General features: G+C 37.5%; 1 protein-coding gene across 1 annotated transcript in view; it reads left to right on the top strand.

Annotated features, from left to right (window-relative positions):
* Myom1 (myomesin 1) overlaps positions 1–20807 on the top strand; it is a 125009-nt gene that overhangs the window by 67102 nt on the left and 37100 nt on the right. The window contains exons 17-20 of the mRNA XM_013027158.1: positions 1136–1332; positions 6479–6605; positions 9896–10080; positions 12360–12474. Coding sequence (XP_012882612.1) covers positions 1136–1332; positions 6479–6605; positions 9896–10080; positions 12360–12474 — 624 coding nt within the window. The remainder of the gene's footprint in view (positions 1–1135; positions 1333–6478; positions 6606–9895; positions 10081–12359; positions 12475–20807) is intronic.

Here is a 20807-nt window from a genome sequence, read left to right as displayed (position 1 = left end):
CCTTCCTTCCTTCCTTCTTTCCTTCCTTCTTTCTTCCCTCCCTCCCTCCCTCCCTTCCTTCCTTTCATACATTATATTTTTACCTCTTCTTCATCATAGAAAACCAGAATTGCAATAGTTGAATGAAAAGTTGTTCAGCATAGCCACAGCATGGAGACATTTTAAAATACTCTCCAAATACCTTCTTGCTAGGCACTAATAAACACAGTGACAGCTGCAGAGTATTTTCATTCCTAACATCATGGTAAAAATAACATCACAAAAAGGATATATCAAGATAAAGTTATGTAGCAGATTGTGCCTTGTTTAAAAATATTTTTAACAGGTGACATTTAGATATGCTCTAGAATAAGAACTTTTTCTAATGACAGGCAGAATCTATATAATCATAATACCTAACAAGAATAAGTGTGCTGAGTTCTGAAGTGCTAACCATTTAGAAACATGGAAATTCTAAACAAGCAAATTGAAATAGAAATTGGTGTCTATATATACATTTTATTGTTCTCAGGAGAAAAAATCTTTAAAAACATACAGGATATTGGCAAATGCCTGTAATTCTGGCAAGTCAGTAGGTGGAAATAGATACATTATAGCTTAAGACCAAAAAAACAAAAGTTAGGCACATTATAGCCTACGACCAAATAAACAAAAGTTAGACTCTATCAAAAAAAAACAAGAAAAAAATTGTAAAAATGTCAAGTAGCACAAGTACTTAGAAGGTAGAGATATAGGGATCACCATTCAAGGCTATCCTTCGAAAACCATGAGATCCTGTCTGAAAAACAAACTAAAATGCAACAAAACTAGAGATAGAACTCAAGTGGTAGAGTGCTTGCTTAGCAAATTCAATCCCTAGGATGGTTTAATTTTTTTTTCCTTAGGGGAAGAATAATTTTTTAAGGATATCATCCCAGTATGCAAGAATTAAAAAAAAATCTTTGGGATAATAATTGCAGTACACTTTTTTTTAAACCATACACATATACCAAGTTAGATGCCTAATCACTACTCAATTTCATTTTATATTAAAAGATCTAGCACTCTCAAACATGACAACAATTAAGCAGGTTTAATGGGCACAGAAGGGAAAATGTATTTCTCCCTCACTCATGAGCTATTCCTATTAAAACAGCGGCACCATCCCCACCCTACGACATCACTTGTCTTGAAAGTTTTCGTGACTCAATGGTTCTTGGATGGAAGCAACCAGTTAAGACTGGTGGGGCTGAAATCACTGGCTATTATGTGAACTATCGTGAGGTAACGGATGGGATACCAGGAAAATGGAGAGAAGCCAACATCAAGGCTGTCAGTGATGCAGCATACAAGGTAAGCAGGGGACTCTACAGTATGCATGTCCTGTGACTGAGGATACGTTTGTGCACAGCATCAGTACCTTATGAAGGGTTTATAGCTTCATGCCAGTTTCCACTGTGTGGATTGTCATGACGATGAACCAGATGCTTTGGTAACCTGGTTTTGCTACCCAGACAGGATTTATGTTTTCTGATTCATATATATAAACATATCTTATAAAACTTACCATAAAATGCATACTTATGGTGAAAATTAACCCTTTCTTTTTTGGTCATTGAGCCACTCAGTGCCTGAGTGCTGATCCTAAGCTCTTTTGCTCAAGGCTAGTGCTCTACCATTTGAGACAGTTGTCACTTCCAATTTTTGAGTGGTTAATTGGAGGTAAGATTCTCATGGGGACTTTTCTGCCCAGGCTGGTTTGAACCATGATCCTCTCAGATCTCGGCTTACTGAGTAGCTAGGATTATAGGTATGAATCACTGGCACCCAACTGAAAACTAACAGTTTTTGTTCTTTCTCTTTGTCTTTTTTATTTGAAAACAAAAAACTATCCTTAGTAGGCGTACAAAGGAGTCTCATGTCACATGCCAGTTTGTGTGTATATTCTTAATCAGTGTCACTACTTTTATTGTTCCCCCCCATATCTTCCAACCCCACCCATTCTCTTAATTTACCTGGTTCCATTTTCATACACACACACATCTTTTCATACATACTTTTTCACAAACATACATACAAACATATATATGAAAATGGAACTGGGTAAATTGAATATATGTGAAAGTGTATGCATTTGACCACCCTTTCCTAATATTTCCCTCAAAACTTGAAAAATATCTGTAACCAATGTCACTAACTTAAAGAGTATGACTTTTACAGAGACTCTGAATTTTTAACTTTCACATATATAATAATACAACATATTATATCATATATAATATTAAAATATGATATGTGATTATATTTTTATATTATATAATAAACATATATGTTCTGAATTTTAACTTTCAGTGTCCAATACAATGGAGAAAAGCACACGGGTTTCATAGCCTGACTTGGCTCCATCTGTGATATATATGTTCTTTATAATAGTGCCCAGCCTGGGGTACATAGCAAGTTTGAGGCTAGTCTAAGCGAAGTAGAGAAGAATCAGGCGTAGTGCGATTCTGACTCTAATAAAAAGAAAATGAAAGGAAAGAAAGATATAAAAATAGACAAAATTCATAGGAAAAGGTATCCAAATTCATTTAACACCCAGAGTGTCAAAACTGGGAACATGTGAAATGCCGGGTGTTTGTTAGTATGCAGAAGAATGGGAATTCTGCCCCAGCATCCCCATGTAGAATTTCATGTAGAGAGAGCCTATAATAGAATACAAAATAAAATGAAACACTATCTCTTATGGCCTTAAAGGGAGTATACCTCTCTACTTAGGGACACCTCCACTGCTTAGTCCACCTCAGAGTACCTAAGGGGTCTCCCTGTTATCATGGCTGAGGGCCCCTTTTTGGAGCACCATGAATTAAGCTCAAGTTACTATCTCCCAACACTTATAGAACTCCATTCTGTGAGCAGTTAGAGCAGGGCAAATGCAGAGAATAGTGCTTTCCCCACCTCAGTGCTACAGTCTTTGAATTTAACATTGGAAAATTTTGAAATACCACACAAAACTGGAAGCACATTGCACAAAGTTATTATCTTTAAGATTCTCCCACATTGGCATATGTAGCTATAACTCATTCTTTTTCAATACTGTATGGTATTCCATTATATGACTGTATCCATTCCATTACTGATTGTTGTATGGGCATTTTTAACCTATATCAAACTGTGTAGCTTTGAACATTTTTGTAGATGTCTGCTGTTACAGACATAAGCAACAATTTCCGTATGAATTTACTAAAGTACAAGTGCTGAGTCACAGGGTTTATTTTCTACTCTTCTAGACAGTTTCCTGAAGGGGGCAGAATTCCCATTCCTTTCTGCATATAACACCTGGCATTTCACATGTTCCCAGTTTTGACACACCAGGTGTTGAATGAATTTGGACACCTTTTCCTATGTATTTTGTCCGTGTGTGTGTGTGTGTGTGTGTGTGTGTGTGTGTGTGTGTGTGTGTGTGCCAGTCCTGGGGCTTGAACTCAGGGTCTGGGCACTGTCCCCAGGCTTCTTTTGCTCAAGGCTAGCACTCTACCACTTGAACCATAGCACCACTTCCAGCTTTTTGTTGTTGTTGTTGTTTCCATATGTGATACTAAGGAATCGAACCCAAGGCTTCATGCATGCTAGGCAAACACTCTACCACTAAGCCATATTTCCAGCCTATTTTGTCCATTTCTATATTTTCCTTTCCTTTTCTTTTACTTAGAGTCAGAATCTCACTACTTATGATTCTCCTGCTACTGCCTTCCCTATACAGGAAAAGCAGTGTATACCACAATGCCTGGTCTGATACCCTCTTTATAATATGCCAATTCAAGTGAGGTTTCCCCCCTATTTTCCTTCTTTCCTTCCTTCTTTCCTACCTTCTTTCCTTCCTTCCTTCCTCCCTTCCTCCCTTCTTCCCTTCCTTCCTTTCCTTTCTTTCTTTCTTTCTTTCTTTCTTTCTTTCTTTCTTTCTTTCTTTCTTTCTTTCTCTCTCTCTCCCTTCCTTCCTTCTTTCCTTCCTTCCTTCCTTCCTTCCTTCCTTCCTTCCTTCTTTCTTTCTTTCTTTCTTTCTTTTTGTGCTCATCTTGGGGCTTGAACTCAAGACCTGGTCACTGTCTCTGAGCTTCTTTTGCTCAAGGCTAGGCCTCTACCACTAGCGCCATAGCACCACTTTTGCTTTTTCTGTGATTAATTGGAGATAAGAGTCTCACCAGACTTTCCTCCCTTAGCTGGCTTCAAACTGCAAACCTCAGATTTTGGCCTCATGAGTAGCTAGGACTACAGGCATGAGGCACCGGCATACAGCTGGTTTTTACAGATTTTTCTTTTAAATCAATCATTTTATTTTGTCCTTTATATTTTTCTGTTAGATGTTTTACCTTCTGTTCTTTCTTGGGTACTACTGAATAGTTTTTTATAAAAATCATTCCATTTCCACCTATACTACATTACAGGGTTCAGATTATAGGGGGTTGGTTTGTTTGTTTCTGTGGCTGAACAGATTTAAATCTGTTAGGTTACTTCCATTGTTTTCCTTGTTTCAGAAATATAAAGGCCTTAGAATACTTTATTTACTTTCTACTCAATTTATAGTCTCTTGGATGTGTGTCTTATATCCTTTTTTAAAAAAAATTGTAACTACTTTCTTTTAGGGATATTTGTTTAGATTTACCTAAATATTTCCCATTTTATTTGCTTTCATTTCTTCACTTTTGACCTTCATCTAAAGTTGTTTTCCTTTGCCCTAAATAAATATTCTAGAATTTCCTTTACAGAGGGTATTCAGAGGGCAAACTGTTCATTTTTGCTTATCTGAAAATAACTTTATTTTTATTTGTTCTCCACAAAATACTTTTTTCTGGGCAAAACTTTCCACAATGGTAGTTATTTTATCTTGTGCTTTGAAGATGTAATTGAATTATCTTCTGGTTTATTTCATTGATATATCAACTCAGTCTGTTTGCTCATTTGCGGATAATTGTCCATTTTTTTTAGACAGCTCTTAATATGCTTATTTATATTTGGTGGGCTACTGTTAAGTTATTATCTGTCTAGATATTTGTATTTTTAAAAAAATTGCCTAGAAATTTGGTGGGAAGAGACAATTTTTAATTTGTGGTTTTGAGCTTCTCAAGATTTCTTCAGAAAATTCTTTTATTTTCTAAAATATTGTTGAGGGCTGGGAAGGTGGCTCAGTGGTAGAGCACTTGCCTTGCATGCCTGAGGCCCTGGGTTCGATTCCTCAGCACCACATAAGAGAAAAGAAAAAAGCTGGAAGTGGCGCTGTGGCTCAAGGGGTAGAGCGCTAGCCTTGAGCTGAAGAGCTGAGGGGCAGTACCCAGGCCCAGAGTTCAGGCCCCATGACCGGACCCCAAAAAAATTTTTAAAAAGTAAAACATTGTTGCAACCAAATTTCTCTGTCTTTATTTCTCCACATTTGTACAAACATTTGAGTGACTTCCTCAGTCTCTTTTCCATGCCTACTAACTATTCTTCTCTTTCCCATCTTGCGTCTTCTTGCACTATGGCCAGTTTACAAATTTTCTACCAGTTTACAAATTCTCTTTTGTGTTTGCTTTTCTGTAAAACATATCCATTTTTTACTTAATTCACTTTCCTTAAAAAAGTGTAGCCTCACAACAACACAATCTTCACTAGAGATATAGAAAATAGGTCACACAGTGAAAAACAGAAACAGTGTAAAAATTTCAATATTGTAAATTCATTCGTCATTCATACACAGACCATTTATTCACAGATACATAAAAATTACCACAAGTGTTGTGGTTTAAAGCAACCCACTTTTTCTAGTCACAGTGTCCAGAAGAAAGGAAGCAAGGAATGGCTTCGCTAGGTCCTCTCCTGGGATCTGACACAGATGGCATGTGGTGTTCACTGGCTGCATTCTCATCCATAGGTGGGCGTGGCCCTTCCAAGCACCCACAGGTTGCTGACAAAATTCAGTTCTTTGCAGCTGTAGGCCTGCTGTTCTTCAAATGCAAGTGGCTGGATAGTTAACAAGTGGCATTTTCGGCTGCAAGGCCACCAGGACAGTGCTTTTCTTCAGGAAGGGCCCAGGCCCCATTTCAAGAGTTCACTGGTTATGTCAAAGCTCATTCAGGATTGAACTAAGGCCTCATGCATCCTAGACAAGTATTGTACCACTGAGCCTCTTTCTTAACTCTTCCTTTTGATCAATCCCCTATCAACTAATTAAAAACCATAATTATATCTGTAATATTCCTTTTCTTTTGCCATGTGATGTAGCTTAGTGACAAACTGACATTCCAATACTTTTGCCATGTTCTTTGGGCTCTAAGCAAGTCATGGGTTTACCTTTACTCTAGGGAGGAGACTATACCTTATGCAAGCAGTGAATAAGTAGAATGTAAAATAACCAGAGTAAAACAAGGACACCATAGAGTATGTTTGACATAGTCAATAAAATGTTAAACCACTAGAAAGCATGGTTCTGAAGCATTCATCACCTGTGATCTTGTTAATGTTGCAGATTAGCGAATTGAAGGAGAACACGGTATATCAGTTCCAAGTGGCAGCCATGAACATTGCAGGGTTGGGGGCACCCTCTGCAGTCAGTGAATGCTTCAAGTGTGAAGAATGGACCATTGCTGTTCCAGGTAACCCATAGAAACTGTGGAAACCATGTCTCAGTATTGTGCTTGGATTTTCTCCTAGCAGAGCCTACAACTTAACTCAATTGAAGTATTAAATAGATAATATTGAAGACAACTGAGTTCCCTTGGTCCATCATGCTTACCTAAATTTTTGTATGATAATACTAAAATATACATTGCAATATAAAACTAACAAATTGTGTTCCAAATAATTCCCAGAGTCGCCTTTGCTCAGAATCTGTTAGAGTTGGATTGACTGGAGTACACAATTTGATTGTCAAATGAGTCTTTAAAGGGAGTTCCAATCTTTGATTTTGCATCTTAAAGACTATTAAAGGCATCCAATTCATGTTCCACTGCACAATTTTTAAAAATGTCTTAACATACATCATGGTTATTCATTCTCCCACTGCCCTGAAGTCTTTTTTTTTTTAATCAAGTCTCTCTTAGCCTGTGACTACTCCCTGGTATTTGTCCTCTACCCTCTTTCCAGCTTTTCATTATATTACCTTGGTAGATACATCATAGCATGTAAGTCTGGCCTCTCTCCATTTCCCTCCCTCTTTTTTTATTACCCTCCCCCCCTTTCTCTGTGTTTCTGTCTCTCTGTGTCTCTCTCTGTCTCTCTGTCTCTGTCTCTCTTTCTCTCCCCCGCCCTGAAGTTATCATGGAAATTGTTAGGGAGACAAAGAAGAAAATTGAAAATAGGCAGACAATCTTACCTAGGCTTAACACCTCTTTCAGAGTTGTAAAACTGAATAAATGTAAATTTTGAATACAAATTTTTTAAGCAGTTAAGATTCAAACCAGCATTTCCACTGTCTGTAGCGAATGATTTTATTTTGCTCCTGATAGGACTGACTCTGAGACCCAACTTCTTTCCACATTATAGGATGACTAAGTGCTTCCTCCTGGTTTTATATTTAGCTTATCTAACAACTGCCATAGTACCACCATAGACATGAGTTTCCTAGGCCACTCTACAAAATCCTGGGTAGACAACAGTCTTGATCCCCATGCTACCCCTTCTCTACTTGAAACCCTACACACTTGAAAAACCACTATGTTACCTTCACTTAGAGAATACGGACTTGCATTGCTTCTCTGCAAAGCATGAATAAAAACAAGAGATAGGTGTGGTTCAAGTGGTAGAGTAAGTGCTTGTACTTGCTAGGCAAGTGCAAGGCCATGACTTCAAACCCCAGTACCACCAACAATAAATTACAAGAGAACTGAGGACTCAAGAGTTCATTCAGCTTCATAAATACAAAGGGGCCAGTAAGTGTTTCTTACATTCTTTCTGCCAATTGCACAAAAGAATGCTTTCAAATTTTGTAATTCCTGAATAAAGTTAAATGAGAGTGATTGAAGACTTAGACTTTCTGAACAGATTTGTAGAAAGTACTGTAATAGGAAGTGATGTTGTTACCAAAGAAAGTTGCAAACGTGAATGCTCAAGAGAAGAAATGAATGACCACCCAGCCTCTCAGACTCATCCTTGATTTGCTGAGTAGGTTTGGGCCAGCCATGTGTTAAGAGAGGTCTTATAGAAGAGAGAAGGAACAATGTTTTGTCTCCATTGCATTGTACAAATGAAAAGACTGAATTCAGCTTAAATGACACATGGAATGCCTCACAAGTATAAATAGCAAGCTAGGAACTGTACGTGAAATCTTCTTTTCCTGTACAAAGGGCCTAGTTCCTCCTCTGTAAATAGAGCCAATGTTGTCTGTTTGGTTGCCTCATTGAGTTTTAAGGACACAAGACCATGGTCATTGGGCAAACAGAACATGCCACACCAGGGTCAGTTTTGGCAATAATATTTAAGCGTATTTAAATACAAGATATCAGAAGATGAGAATGACGCATATATGAAATTGTTAAGTCAAGGTTAATGGTGAAACAAATATTGAACTATCAATTGCAAAATTTTAAAATGCAGAATAGTCAAGTCTGTGTTTGTAGTTGCTTTAGGCAGCTGTGAGTCACTTCAGGTGATTTTGATTGCTTAGTTAAAAGTTGTTACTTGAAAAGAGGGAAAAAAACTAACGCCACCTGAATTAGCAACTAATAGTCCTACAAAGACACAGGTGATCACATAATAAGTTAGGCTCTCCCAAGAATTCAGAGAGAATACACACAGGGCCCATCCTGACATTCTCCCTTTTGAGAGCTATCAACATACTTGGCTCCTGGGAACTTCTTATTAATTTTCCTAGGGATGATTGACATCACTGAATATAAAACACTTGGTAGTATTTAGCACAAATTCAGAGCCCATGAGATCACTATATATATTTTTTTTGGCAAAAGTTTTTCATGAACTGTAAACTTTCATTCACATTTTTTTTAATTTTATTTTATTTTATTTGTGAACATACTGTACAGAGGGGTTACAATTGCATGGGCAGGATAATGCGTACATTTCTTACCAAGCATTGCAGCCTCCTTGTTTACCCTTCCCATCCCTTCCCAGCCTCCCCCCCCCCCCCCATTCCAATCCTTCTCCTTCCCCCCCCCCTCCCCCCCCCTCCCCCCCCCACCCCCCCCCCCCCGCACCGACGTTGTAAAGCTCGTTTTGGACATGACAACTTGTACTTCTCATTGTTGCATCAGATCCACCTGTATACTTAAACAACTGGTTTTTCCCCATCTCCTCTACAAGTTATACTGACATCAAATATAGTGAAAGCAGGGGTTCATTCACATTTTTTAACCCATTTTGGGGATGTAGGAAAAAAAATTTCCCTCCAAGTGGAAGTTACTTCTTTTTCCTTTGAAAGAATGATTTCATCAATTATATTCTTGCTCTCTATATTTATATGCCAACAAATAGAGTTTCTGTCTTCAAACTATTAGACAGTGACACTCTCACTCAAAAATATGTTTAAACCACTGAGGGAAGATGATGAACACGTGCCTCAGAATGGCTGAGGGGAGTTTTAATCCAGTTCCAAGAACCTTGATGTGCCCAACTGCCCTCCCACCCCCACATGAGAGGACCTAGTAAGTTGAAACACAGCAGGTGTGAAAACTGGATGAGAAATAATGCCAACATACTTCCTTTCATGAGAAGCTAGATTTTTTTAAAGCACCAGCATCAGATGCAGATGTTAAGATCCTTAAATGTGGCTATAAATTTGTTTTCTTATCTACATCATGACTTCAATTAGTTGACTTTTCACATCTCTCTGTTTCTGCTTCTGTCATCTGTCTCTGTCTCTGCCTGTCTATCTTTCTGTCTCTGTATCCCTCTGTTTTTCTGTCTTATTTCTTTTTCTGTCTCTCTCTAGGACCACCGCATAGTCTTAAATACAGTGAAGTCAGGAAGAACTCCCTGGTTCTCCAGTGGAAACCTCCAGTCTACTCTGGGCGGACTCCAGTCACTGGTTACTTTGTAGACTTGAAGGAAACCAGTGCCAAAGACGACCAATGGCGAGGACTCAATAAAGCAGCCATTCAAAACAAATACCTGAAGGTAGGAGGATGCTCAGATTTAGAGCTTGCTTTCCTCCTCTTAAAAGGAAAAATGAGCTGGAGTTGTGCTCAAATGGTGGAGCAGCACAAAGCAAGCAAGCCCAGCAAGCAATATTGGGGGGGGGAGGAAAAATGCTGTACTAATATTAACATTAAAGTTGGCAAGAAAAGAGTTTCCCTGTTTGGTCTGTTTAATGTATTTGCTCCTGGTAAGGTTCCATTGGTAGTGGAACTTTTTTGGTGCTTGAAACAATTCAGAGATTTTTCACCTAAATTCCTTATTCAAGTCTGGAAAACATCCACTAGCTCCTTCACCTTCCTTCTTTCCTGCTTTGTTTCCCTCATAGTCTTAAAAGTTCCTGCTTGTTACTGTCCTTCAGACATGACCCTGTTTTCATTTGTACCCCTAATTGTTTCTGAAGGTGGCCTTTTACTTGAGGATGCTGTTGTTATAGAGGTTGAATCCATATGTCTTTAACTGTGGCTTCCTTTCCATCCTAACACACCCGGTCGCAGCTCACATGTTTCCTCATGCTTGCTTTGCTCAGCATCAGTGGGATGGGTTTCCTGGACTCTTGACCTGAGCTTCACCTTGAACCATGTCACTGCCCTCTGGATTCCCCTAGAACTGAACCAGTGCCTGCCTCTGACTCCAAAGGCTGTTGTACTAAAGCCTATAGGGAAATCTCCAAAGATTGTTGTCCCCTGTTGTTGACAGAGTACCTGAAGGTCCCAGGTCCACTGAAGGACCTCAGAAAGTATTGCGGAAGATCACCTCCATAAAGTGAGGCATGACTTCACTGCAGTCATTCAGAAAGTTGCACACGGCGTTCACAAAGAAAGAATTCAGCCCCACATAATCCTTTTACATTGACAAGTATAGCCTGGTGAGCCAAACTGATGAGAAGGGAGTAATTGGAAGGGTGGGGGCCATAGATTGAGAGGCAAAGGAAAGCAGTTCCTTTTGAAAGTGTAGGAAGGAAAGCAATCCAAGGTAAGCAGAGTAGATATCCATAGACTGTGTGTATTTGTGGCACTGTTGAGCCATTGGCCTTTGTCCTCTGGGCAATGGGAGAAAGGAAGTCATGCCAGTGACTAGGCACTAGAATGCAGATTTTCTTCCTGTGTTATGGAAATCTGACTCACAGCCACACATCACCTGTGTGGTAGGTGTAGGTGTGTCAGTCACCTGATAATCAGTTCATCCTTATCACAACAAGGAAATATTTCTGTTCCCTTTTTGAAATCAGCATTTCACTGGTATTATTTCTAAACAAAATCTGAAATATATAAAATCTTAAGCATTTAGCTTGTGGCTAAGTTCAAGTTCACTTACAGATGGAAATTCATTTTAAAAAATCTATTTGTTGTAGTGAAAGGCATTACTACAGAAATATACATTGTCACCAATATAATATAACCAAATAGGTTAAAAACCTAACAGCTTACTGCATAGTTGGTTTGAATGCTTGGTCATAAAAAGCTTAATTAATTGAATAAGGTATTCTAGCACTGTATGATTTAATTCAGATCTTGGATATATTTCTATCACAGCCTTAGGGGAAGAATTATGCCCTGTATGTGTAACAAAATTCCTTTCATATGTGTGTTTGTGACAACAAATGAAGTTGAAGTAGTTTCTTCACAATTTATTTTTGGTGGTTACTAGTTATTGAACCCAGGGCTTTGCTTGCTAGGCAAGTGCTTTACAATTTGAGGTATACCCCTAGCCCAACAGAAAATATCTTGAGGATTAAAAACTTAAGGATGTAGAGTTTTAATACACTTTGATTATTTACCAAATGACTTAAATTCTCAAGTATGTTAATATCTTGTCTAGGAAAATATAGTCATATTACAGGGACAATGTTTGTTTTGTTTGGGTGTCTTAGATTGGTTTTAATTCTCTCTTGCCAAGAATTTTATCTGAAATTATTCTTAGAATATCTCAAAAAGATCAAAAGGGCAAAGTGAACACTTTGTTTTTGCCTTTTTGACCAAAGAAACCAAAGAATAAGGTAGCTAATTTATTTTAAAAATGCCTAGTCTATTTCTGATGTTGGAAGCCATTAAGGTATATAGACTATTCCTCTTCTACTGACAACTGCTCCAGAGAGATAATAGTTTGCTTAAAGCCACCCAATTAGTCACAGAGAGAATCTACTCATAGCAAAAGTTCTATATCCTTGGTGCTATATGACTAATTGCTATTGCAGAGGAAGAACACATCTGCTTGAGTAACATACAACTCTCAATTGTTTCAACACCTAATTCTTCCAGGTGGACGGCCTCAAGGAGGGCATCAGCTATGTTTTCCGTGTCCGAGCTATCAACCAGGCAGGTGTTGGGAAGCCTTCTGATCTTGCTGGCCCTGTTGTGGCAGAAACACGTCCAGGTGGGTGATTAATTTTTCATTAAGGCTCCTTTCAGTCTGGTGAGGTAGCTCAGTGGTAGAGCACTGGCCTAACATGTACAGGACCTGGATTTGAATCTCAGCAGCACAAAGAAAAAGATTTATCTGTGTAAGATACTGATGTAACATTTAGGCTACCTTTCAGTGCTTTCTTTGATTCTCAAAAGCATCAGTGTGTCATGTGAGGCACCTGGGAACAGGCATGAGTCAGGCTAGAAATGGTTCGGGAGCTGTTCAGATTCTGTTCCCCCAAACAGGGAAACTCCGGGTCAAAACATGCTTTCTGGACCAACTCATCTAAGGATACATTCTGGGAAATATTTTTTATTATGTCCTAGCCAGTAAGTCCTAGAAGATATTTTCCAATCACGGGGGGATGCAGGAATTGTTCATTTAGCAGGTTCAGTCCCTAAATAAATGTAGATATAGGTGATTACGGCCGTTAAGTTCGACCAACTTAAGTTCGACCAACTTCCTATAAAGGGCCAGGTAGTAAATATTTTTAACTTTACAGCCATATGGTTCTTCTCACAGCTACTTAGCTTTGTTATGACATGAAAGCAACTATAGAAAAGACATAAGCCAACAAGCCTGGCTGTGTTCCAATAAAATACTTTATTATGTGCATTACACATGTATCAATACCATGAGCTACATGTATTATAGAGTTGGAATTTTCCCATATCTCGAAATATTTTTTCAGCTATTTAAAAATATAGAAACTACTCTTATCTTGTGGGCCAGACAGAAAGAGGTACAACTTCAGATTTAGCCTACAAACTACAGTTTACTGACCCATAACTAACAGTGCCTTCACTTGCTAGGTTCAAAAGATACTATGGTTGGACTAGAGAAGACAGTGCCTCTTTATCATAAGAACAAAGTTTGCAGTGTTCTTTGTCTATAGAGTTTCATATCAGTACATAATAAAAAAAAACTTTCAATCATTCAACCTGTATCATTTTTAAAGTGACACATTTTAGTTCATTGAAGTTACATCAAAGAAAGCACTAGAAACTACTGGTTATTTAAAAATTTATCTTTATTCTAGTCTAAGGAATTTTACCTTAATCTGTCCCTATTTTCAGAACTGAAATCAAGAACTAAAATAAATACCATGATCTCATTTATTTTTCTGATGAGTGAAATATAAACATAGGAAGCTCCTAATCTGGGACGAACTGTCTGCCTTTAAATAAGGTAACACACGAAGGCATCAGGAACATCAGGACATATGCTGTGATAGAAATCAGACCCTTCCTTTGTTAACTGGTTGGATATTAAAGGTACCAAATGGACATGTGAGAAGACCCAATACATTTTCTGCCCTCATGAGAACATTTAGATTGCTATGAGTAAACTTGAATTGACTGAAGAAATACCAATTTCATATTTTCTCATCAGTAGCCAGGTCTGACCTTAACAAAGTAATCACAGGGGAATTTGGCCATCCGAGAAGGATCTCATCATTAATAATGTCCTTTGGAGTAAGAACTTTTTCTTCACTGGAATAAGGCACAAAAATCATTTTTGTGGCCTTTCCACTCCTGGACTGCAATTCAAGCAACAGCTGCGTGCATGGACACACTATATAACACTGTTTTAACCAATCAAACAACAACTGGCCCACAGAGATCCATCCCAGGCACACAAAATCAAAATGCCTCCCATGCTATATCACCATAACTCCAGTGATATTTAGATTTGCCTTTTAGGCAGCAGGCACCTTCATTCTTGCATGTATTTGTGAGGTGTGGTTGCATGCCATGTGCTGAGTGCATGCTGGGAATGATGTGGCATCAATCCCACACACTGGCTTTACCATCTATAGGAAATGCCAGGGCTTACAACATCATGAGAGCTAGAACAGGTGTTCATGAAAAGTCCCCATAGCCAAATAGTCTATAAACTAGGCATCAAGGTTGCAAGTTTGAGTAAAAACCAAAAACAAAAATCATTTAATCTAAAATTGCCCATATTTCTTAATCTTATATAATATCAATATATTATTTTTACCCACTAATTGTATGTTAGAATCAAATAACAAGTTGAGCTGGGAGAGGCATGCTCTTTATTTCAAGATTTGGGGAGTGAAACTTAGACCACTTTTTCAAAAAAGCACCCTCTTTGGAACACATTGATAAAATTTCAGGGAGAAAATAAAGTTTATCATGTAACAGAATACCACAGATTCTATCAAGATACCTCAAGTGTAACTGAAGTCAATTGGAAGTTAACCCACTGAGGTTGGCAGGATCATTGGTTTTCTTTGAAATCAGCGAATACACAGCAGCCACTGCTACAAAGTCTAACTGTCTTTAGTAATGAGGATCCAGATAACAAAGGATCCAGATAACAGTCTGTCATGCTTTCTCAAGTAATCCTTAACATGAATAGAGCTACAAATAGAATAAGCTGAGACATATTTAACATACATTTGCTGGTATGTAAAAAAGACATTCTTTCCTGGATTTTTGGTATTTTTAAGCCACATCTATGTTTGCATCAGGCCTACGATGGATATGGAGGCCAGTTGAGCCTGGATAAGTGTGAGACAAGAAAGAGACTTGACCAAGGTGTGCAGGTGATCTGGAGGTCAGCAGGCTGGTGACACAGGTAACAGGTGTTCTTACTAGAGAAACAGAGTAGTGAGTGTGAGGATCAAGTGATGGAAAGAGAATCCAGATGCCAGGCAATGTTCCCAGAAGAACTAGGTTAAAGACAGTTAAGCCTTGGTCACAAGGAGCAAGGCAGGTTAGGAAAATACATAACCAGAGGGCATAATGAGTTGGGATTAGGTTGACAACCTAGTGACCAAGGGCACAGTACAATCTCAGTCTCTAAAAATTGCTTGACCAAGAACCTGGTAAGGCTGAAAAGGCAAATATGTGCCCTAAGTTCTTGTAGTAAAGTCTTGAAGGATTCTGAAGCCAAATAGGCTAACAATAAGCTCAACTGGCTAATTTTGAAAACTGCACTCATATCAGTTTACTAACAGATATCCTTCATCTACTAGAAGAGCAGTTCTCAATGTGAGCTGTGCATTAGAATTGTGTCATGAACTTTGAAAATATTGATATTCTTTATATTTCATATCAATGAAATCTGAATCTCTAGGGCTGAGCCTAGATGAATGTTTATTGTTGTTTGCTTAACTCCTTCGGTGATTACAATCTGAAGCCAGGCTTGAGGGGTATTATTTAGACTCTTCTCTTTTCTCATTAAGTGACTATTCTGTTCTGGCTAGTGAGTATGAGTCTGTTTTGCAGTCTCTGTATGTACACTTAACCCTAGGCATCTTGTAGTTCATGCCCAGGTTGTGAAGGGTGAGTGGAAAAGATGCATCCCATGGAGACTGATATAGGCACCAGAGTGATGAGTTAACCAACAGTCTTCATCATAAACTTGTACACCTGCTCTGTATTACATGTGACTGGCTGCAGTAATTCATTCACTTCTAGTTTATTTTGCCATTCCCTCTAGTTTTTTAAATATAATTTTGTTGTTATTGAATTGTTGTACAGAGGTGTTACCCATTCCATAACTCAAGTAATGAGTATGGTTCTTTGTGGACAATGTTACTTGTTCTTTTGCTTTCCCCCAGTTTTCCCCTCCTGTCCCTGCCCACAAGTTACATAGTTCACTTTTTACATATTTATATTGAATACCACCCTTCAGTTTAAAAACAAACAAACAAAAACATCCAGCTAGGTGCTGGTAGCTCATTAGTGTAATCCTAGCTACTCAGGCGACTGAGATCTGGTCATGATTTGAAGCCAATCTGGGCAGAAAAGCTCATGAGTCTCTTATTTACAATTAAGCACCAAAAATGCTGGAAGTAGAGCTGTGGTCAAGTGGAAGAGAACTATCCTCAAGTGAACAAAAGTCCAGTACAGTGCCCAGGCCCTAAATTCAAGTCTCAGGACTGGCACACACATGTGCACGTGCACACAAGCACACACACATACACACAATCCCAAATACACATGCTCATGAACACTCACACACACCATAGAAGACAACTAATAAAAGCTTATAAAAGTGATTTATTTATGCTGTTGTGGAAGGCTGCAAACTATGAGGCAAAATTCTCTATCAGATTATGAAATGTATAGAGTCTATTAGGACTTTATGTCAGCTTTTAAATCTTATCTTTTGCTTTTTTATTTCTCTTTCCATAACTTATATAAAAAGCATCTGAATGTTAAAGGCAAAAAATATGACACTGTAATGTAGATTGTATAATATATGCAAATATAATATGCATGACAATAACAACACAAAGTAAAAGATAAGAGATAAATTCTATCTTTTTGTAATCTTGAGTTTTGGTTTAGGTGTTTGTTTGTTTTGGGAGAGAGAGACATGTGGGATGAAATTAATTTTCTTCAAGCATTTTATCTTTGGCTCACACCTAGTCCATTTGTAGCATGGAGTTTCCTGGTCTGCACGAACTATGAAAATGCCCTGGTATGCAATGAGGCCTCCCTCACTTCCCACACTAAGGATTTATTTAGGACTGAGGAGCTGAGTAGAAACAACTCTTCTTAAATCTTTTTTAAACTAAAATAATCTCTTTAATTTATACTACCCAAATTTCCTAATATGTCTACTGAATTCTTCAGTTTTGAACAGGTTCATAAGACTTTTTGTATTTGTTTGTTTGAAACTTGGTCCTCAGATCTCAGCCAGCTGAGTAATAAGGGTTATAGGAGTCCAGTTCAAAAGACAATCCATGATAAATTTGTATTTTCTTTTCTAGTTCACTTTTGGAAAAAGGGCCAACCTTTGACCTGTCAGAAAAATCACACTCCCTTCCTTGGTAGTAGACCTTGATGAGTGCTTCCTTCCCATTAAGTTGATCAGACATTCCTTAGGTTTAGAGAATGTCTCTTAAGGTATTAGTCAGTGTTCAAACATACCTGACTAGCTCTGCTTTAGGCAAAACCTTTGTTAAACCCTGGAACATCCTAAAAAGGAAATGTAAGAAGGTTGTAGCTTTACTTTTCTCTCTGACCTGAATGAGTTAATCTCCACAAGGCATTGACTAGTGGGTTGTGCTGAGGCATGTAAGAAATGTTTTCATTGTTAATATATATGTATATATTTGTAATTTATATGCAGAACTTATTTTTATTTATATTTCACTTTATTGTTTATCATCAAGATGATATACAGATGGGTTATAGTTACATAAGCAAGATAATAAGTGCATTTTTTGTCAAACTTGTTACCCCTTCCTTCATTTTTCTCCTACTTTTCCTTCCCTTAACCACCCCCCCAAGTTGTACAGATCATTTCCAACATACTGTCTTGTGTATTTTATTATGTTGGACGTAGCTTTTCTAAAGCATTGTGTATCTGTAAATTTGCAATCTATTTTTTGCCTACTACATATTCAGGATCCTTTTATTTGTTTGTTTGGTTGGTTTTGGGTTCTTCCTAGGCTTGGAAGTGTCCCTGACACTTTTTTTTTTTTTTGCTTAAGGCTAGTACTCTCCCACTGTTCCACTTCTGGCTTTTTGATGTTTAATTGGAGATAAGAGTCTCATGACTTTCCTGCTTGGGTTAGCTTTGAACCTCAGTCCTCAGATCTCAGCCTCCTGAGTAACTAGGAATACAGGCATGAGCCACTGATGCCTTGTACTCTGGACCCTTTATTTAAGGAATTACACTTAGAATATAATATGCAGGAAACTAGCCCTCCAGATAATTAAAGCTACTTCCTCTTGTTACATAAAAAGAAATTTAGAATGCAGCATGTCCAACCTGTAAAAAATATTCTGAAGCTCATTTACTAGAATACCTGCCTAACCAAAGTACAAGGCCCCAAGTTCAAACCCTACCACTGCCATAAAAAAATAAATATAAAATTGTTTTGCCTACATGTAAATTCCAAGAGCTACCTTATTATCTTAAACTCCTGCTTCCTCACATTTACTCATTGTTATCCTAAGTAATTTCTTTATTGCCCAGTGGCTTAGTGGAATATGTCAGGGTACAAGGTCCTAGTTTGTTCCCCAGCACCACAACAAAACATCTCACCTTGTCTCCATTTATAAACTCAAGATGAAAGAAAAGACAATGTCAATTTAGTTTCCAATTTCAGATATTGCTGTAATATATTTGCTTTATTCAGTCACATGTGTGTGTGTGTGTGTGTGTGTGTGTGTGTGTGTGTGTGTGTACTGGTCTTGGGGCTTGAACTCAGGAGTCCCTGAGCTTCTCTTTGCTCAAAGGTAGCACTCAACCACTTGAGCCACAGCTCCACCTCTGATTTTTGTAATAGTTTATGGGAGATAAGAATCTCACAGACTTTCTTGCCAGGCTAGCATTGAATCATGATTCTCAGATCCAGGTGTACAGAGTAGTTAGGATTACACGTGTATGCCATCGGGACTCAACACTTTTAAAATTATCTTTATTCAAAGAACTGTCCTTACAAATTAATTAAAATAAAATAATAAAACATTTAATTTGGAGAGTCATATTAAAAATGTAATAACAACGGCATTGTAATTCATGTGACAGATAGAAAAGGAGCTGGAACATTATGAAGTCATCTTTTATATTTATATATTTAGATTTAGATTTATTTATATAGATATGAAAAAGATAATGGACATGATCTTTGCCTTTACAGAGCTTAACTTTTCCTTGATAAATGCAATAATCAGAACAACTTTTTGGGGGAAAAAAGTGTAATTTCACATCCCTTTCAGTGAGTTTTGCTTTACAAGTTTATGTACTCAAATATAATTTTCATTGCTCTTATTTGTTCCCTAGCTAACTCAACAAGCGTATATCCATCATAGCCACACTTATATTGTATTCATAAGTTATATAAGTTTTCTACCCCATAGATATTACTATATCTGTTGATTGACATGATTAATCAAGAAAACATTCACAAAGAAAATTCTTAAATCCTAGCTTACATACCTCATCTACACTTCTTACTTTGTTTCTACTAACAATTACTTAATTTTAAATTACAAAATCTGATTCAAATATTTAGATTAAAAATGATCTCATTTTCTTTTTTAAAATATAATTATCTTTAAGTCACAGTACAAAGAAGTTTCCATCCACCAATCAGTTTATAAATATTATACATCTTGATCAATATCAACTCTTTTTCACATTAGAACTCAGCTCTAAGGCAATAAGGTGATACTAAAATAACATTCTTTATTAATAAGGAAAATAACATCTTTCATTTCAGTTCATATTTTCACTAAAGATCACAGATCATATGGGTTTGAGGCCAAATTTGGCCACTCAAAAATGTGCTTTGAGTTTGATCTCCAGCATCAAAACCCAAAACACAAACAAAATGTGAAAAAAAACTTGAATAAATTATTGTTTTAAATATTCAATTGTTCTATTTATCTCCAAAGTTTACTGAATATTTAAAATTTTGTTTTAAGCCTTTGATGCAATCCTTTCTAAGAATGTTTTATATATATATATATATATATATATATATATATATATCACATCATTTTCAATATTCTTAGATACAATATACTGAATCTTCTTTACCCTTTTCTCTGTGACTCACAAGTACCAACCTTATTTATGGTACTGTTAGCAATATACGATGTCATCAGGAAGGTGGGGAGCTGTGTGCTCCTATATTAAATAATGCCTTATGTCTGCTTTTGAGTTTTCCTTCTTCCTATCTGGCTGTGGTTTTCCTTACTTTCAGAGAGCCTGCTGAAAGTAGCTTCATCCCTTTTCTTCACTTTAATCTACTGAGAGAAGCCAACCAACATAGCTTGCTAGAATTCTCTCAAGGGGAGTATAAATACCTTCCATGTGGCAGTCTGTGGAATTCTCCAGTGTGTGTGTGCAGGACACTAAGAAGTGGGTTTTGGCAATCAATACTGGCTCTAGAGAGCTGTGTTTTCTTACTTCTTGAACTGGGGCAAGGTTCCAAATGGGTGAAGTGTTAGAATACAAAGATCATCTACAGAACTGAGGGAAAGGCGAAGTAAATAGAACTGGTCATATGCTTTTAATGGTATAAGTCCATTGCAGAAAAGTCTAATTTTTAATGTCAGAAAAAAATCAAGATTCTTAAAGTAACCATCTGCCTTTAGTCTTTTTTTCACCATAATAAATAAATAACAAACATTTGAATGATTCACTTCCTCTTTTTTTAAAAAAGGACCAAGGGGCTGGGAAAGTGGCTCAGTGGTAGAGTGCTTACCTTGCATGCATGAAGCTCTGGGTTCAATTCCCAGCACCACATAAGCAGAAAAAGCCAGAAGTGGCACTGTGGCTCAAATGGCAGAGTGCTAGCCTTGAGC

Source organism: Dipodomys ordii, unplaced genomic scaffold, assembly GCF_000151885.1.
Source record: "Dipodomys ordii isolate 6190 unplaced genomic scaffold, Dord_2.0 Scaffold100, whole genome shotgun sequence".
NCBI classification, from domain to species: Eukaryota; Metazoa; Chordata; class Mammalia; order Rodentia; family Heteromyidae; genus Dipodomys; species Dipodomys ordii.
This window is presented reverse-complemented; position numbering and strand designations above follow the sequence as displayed.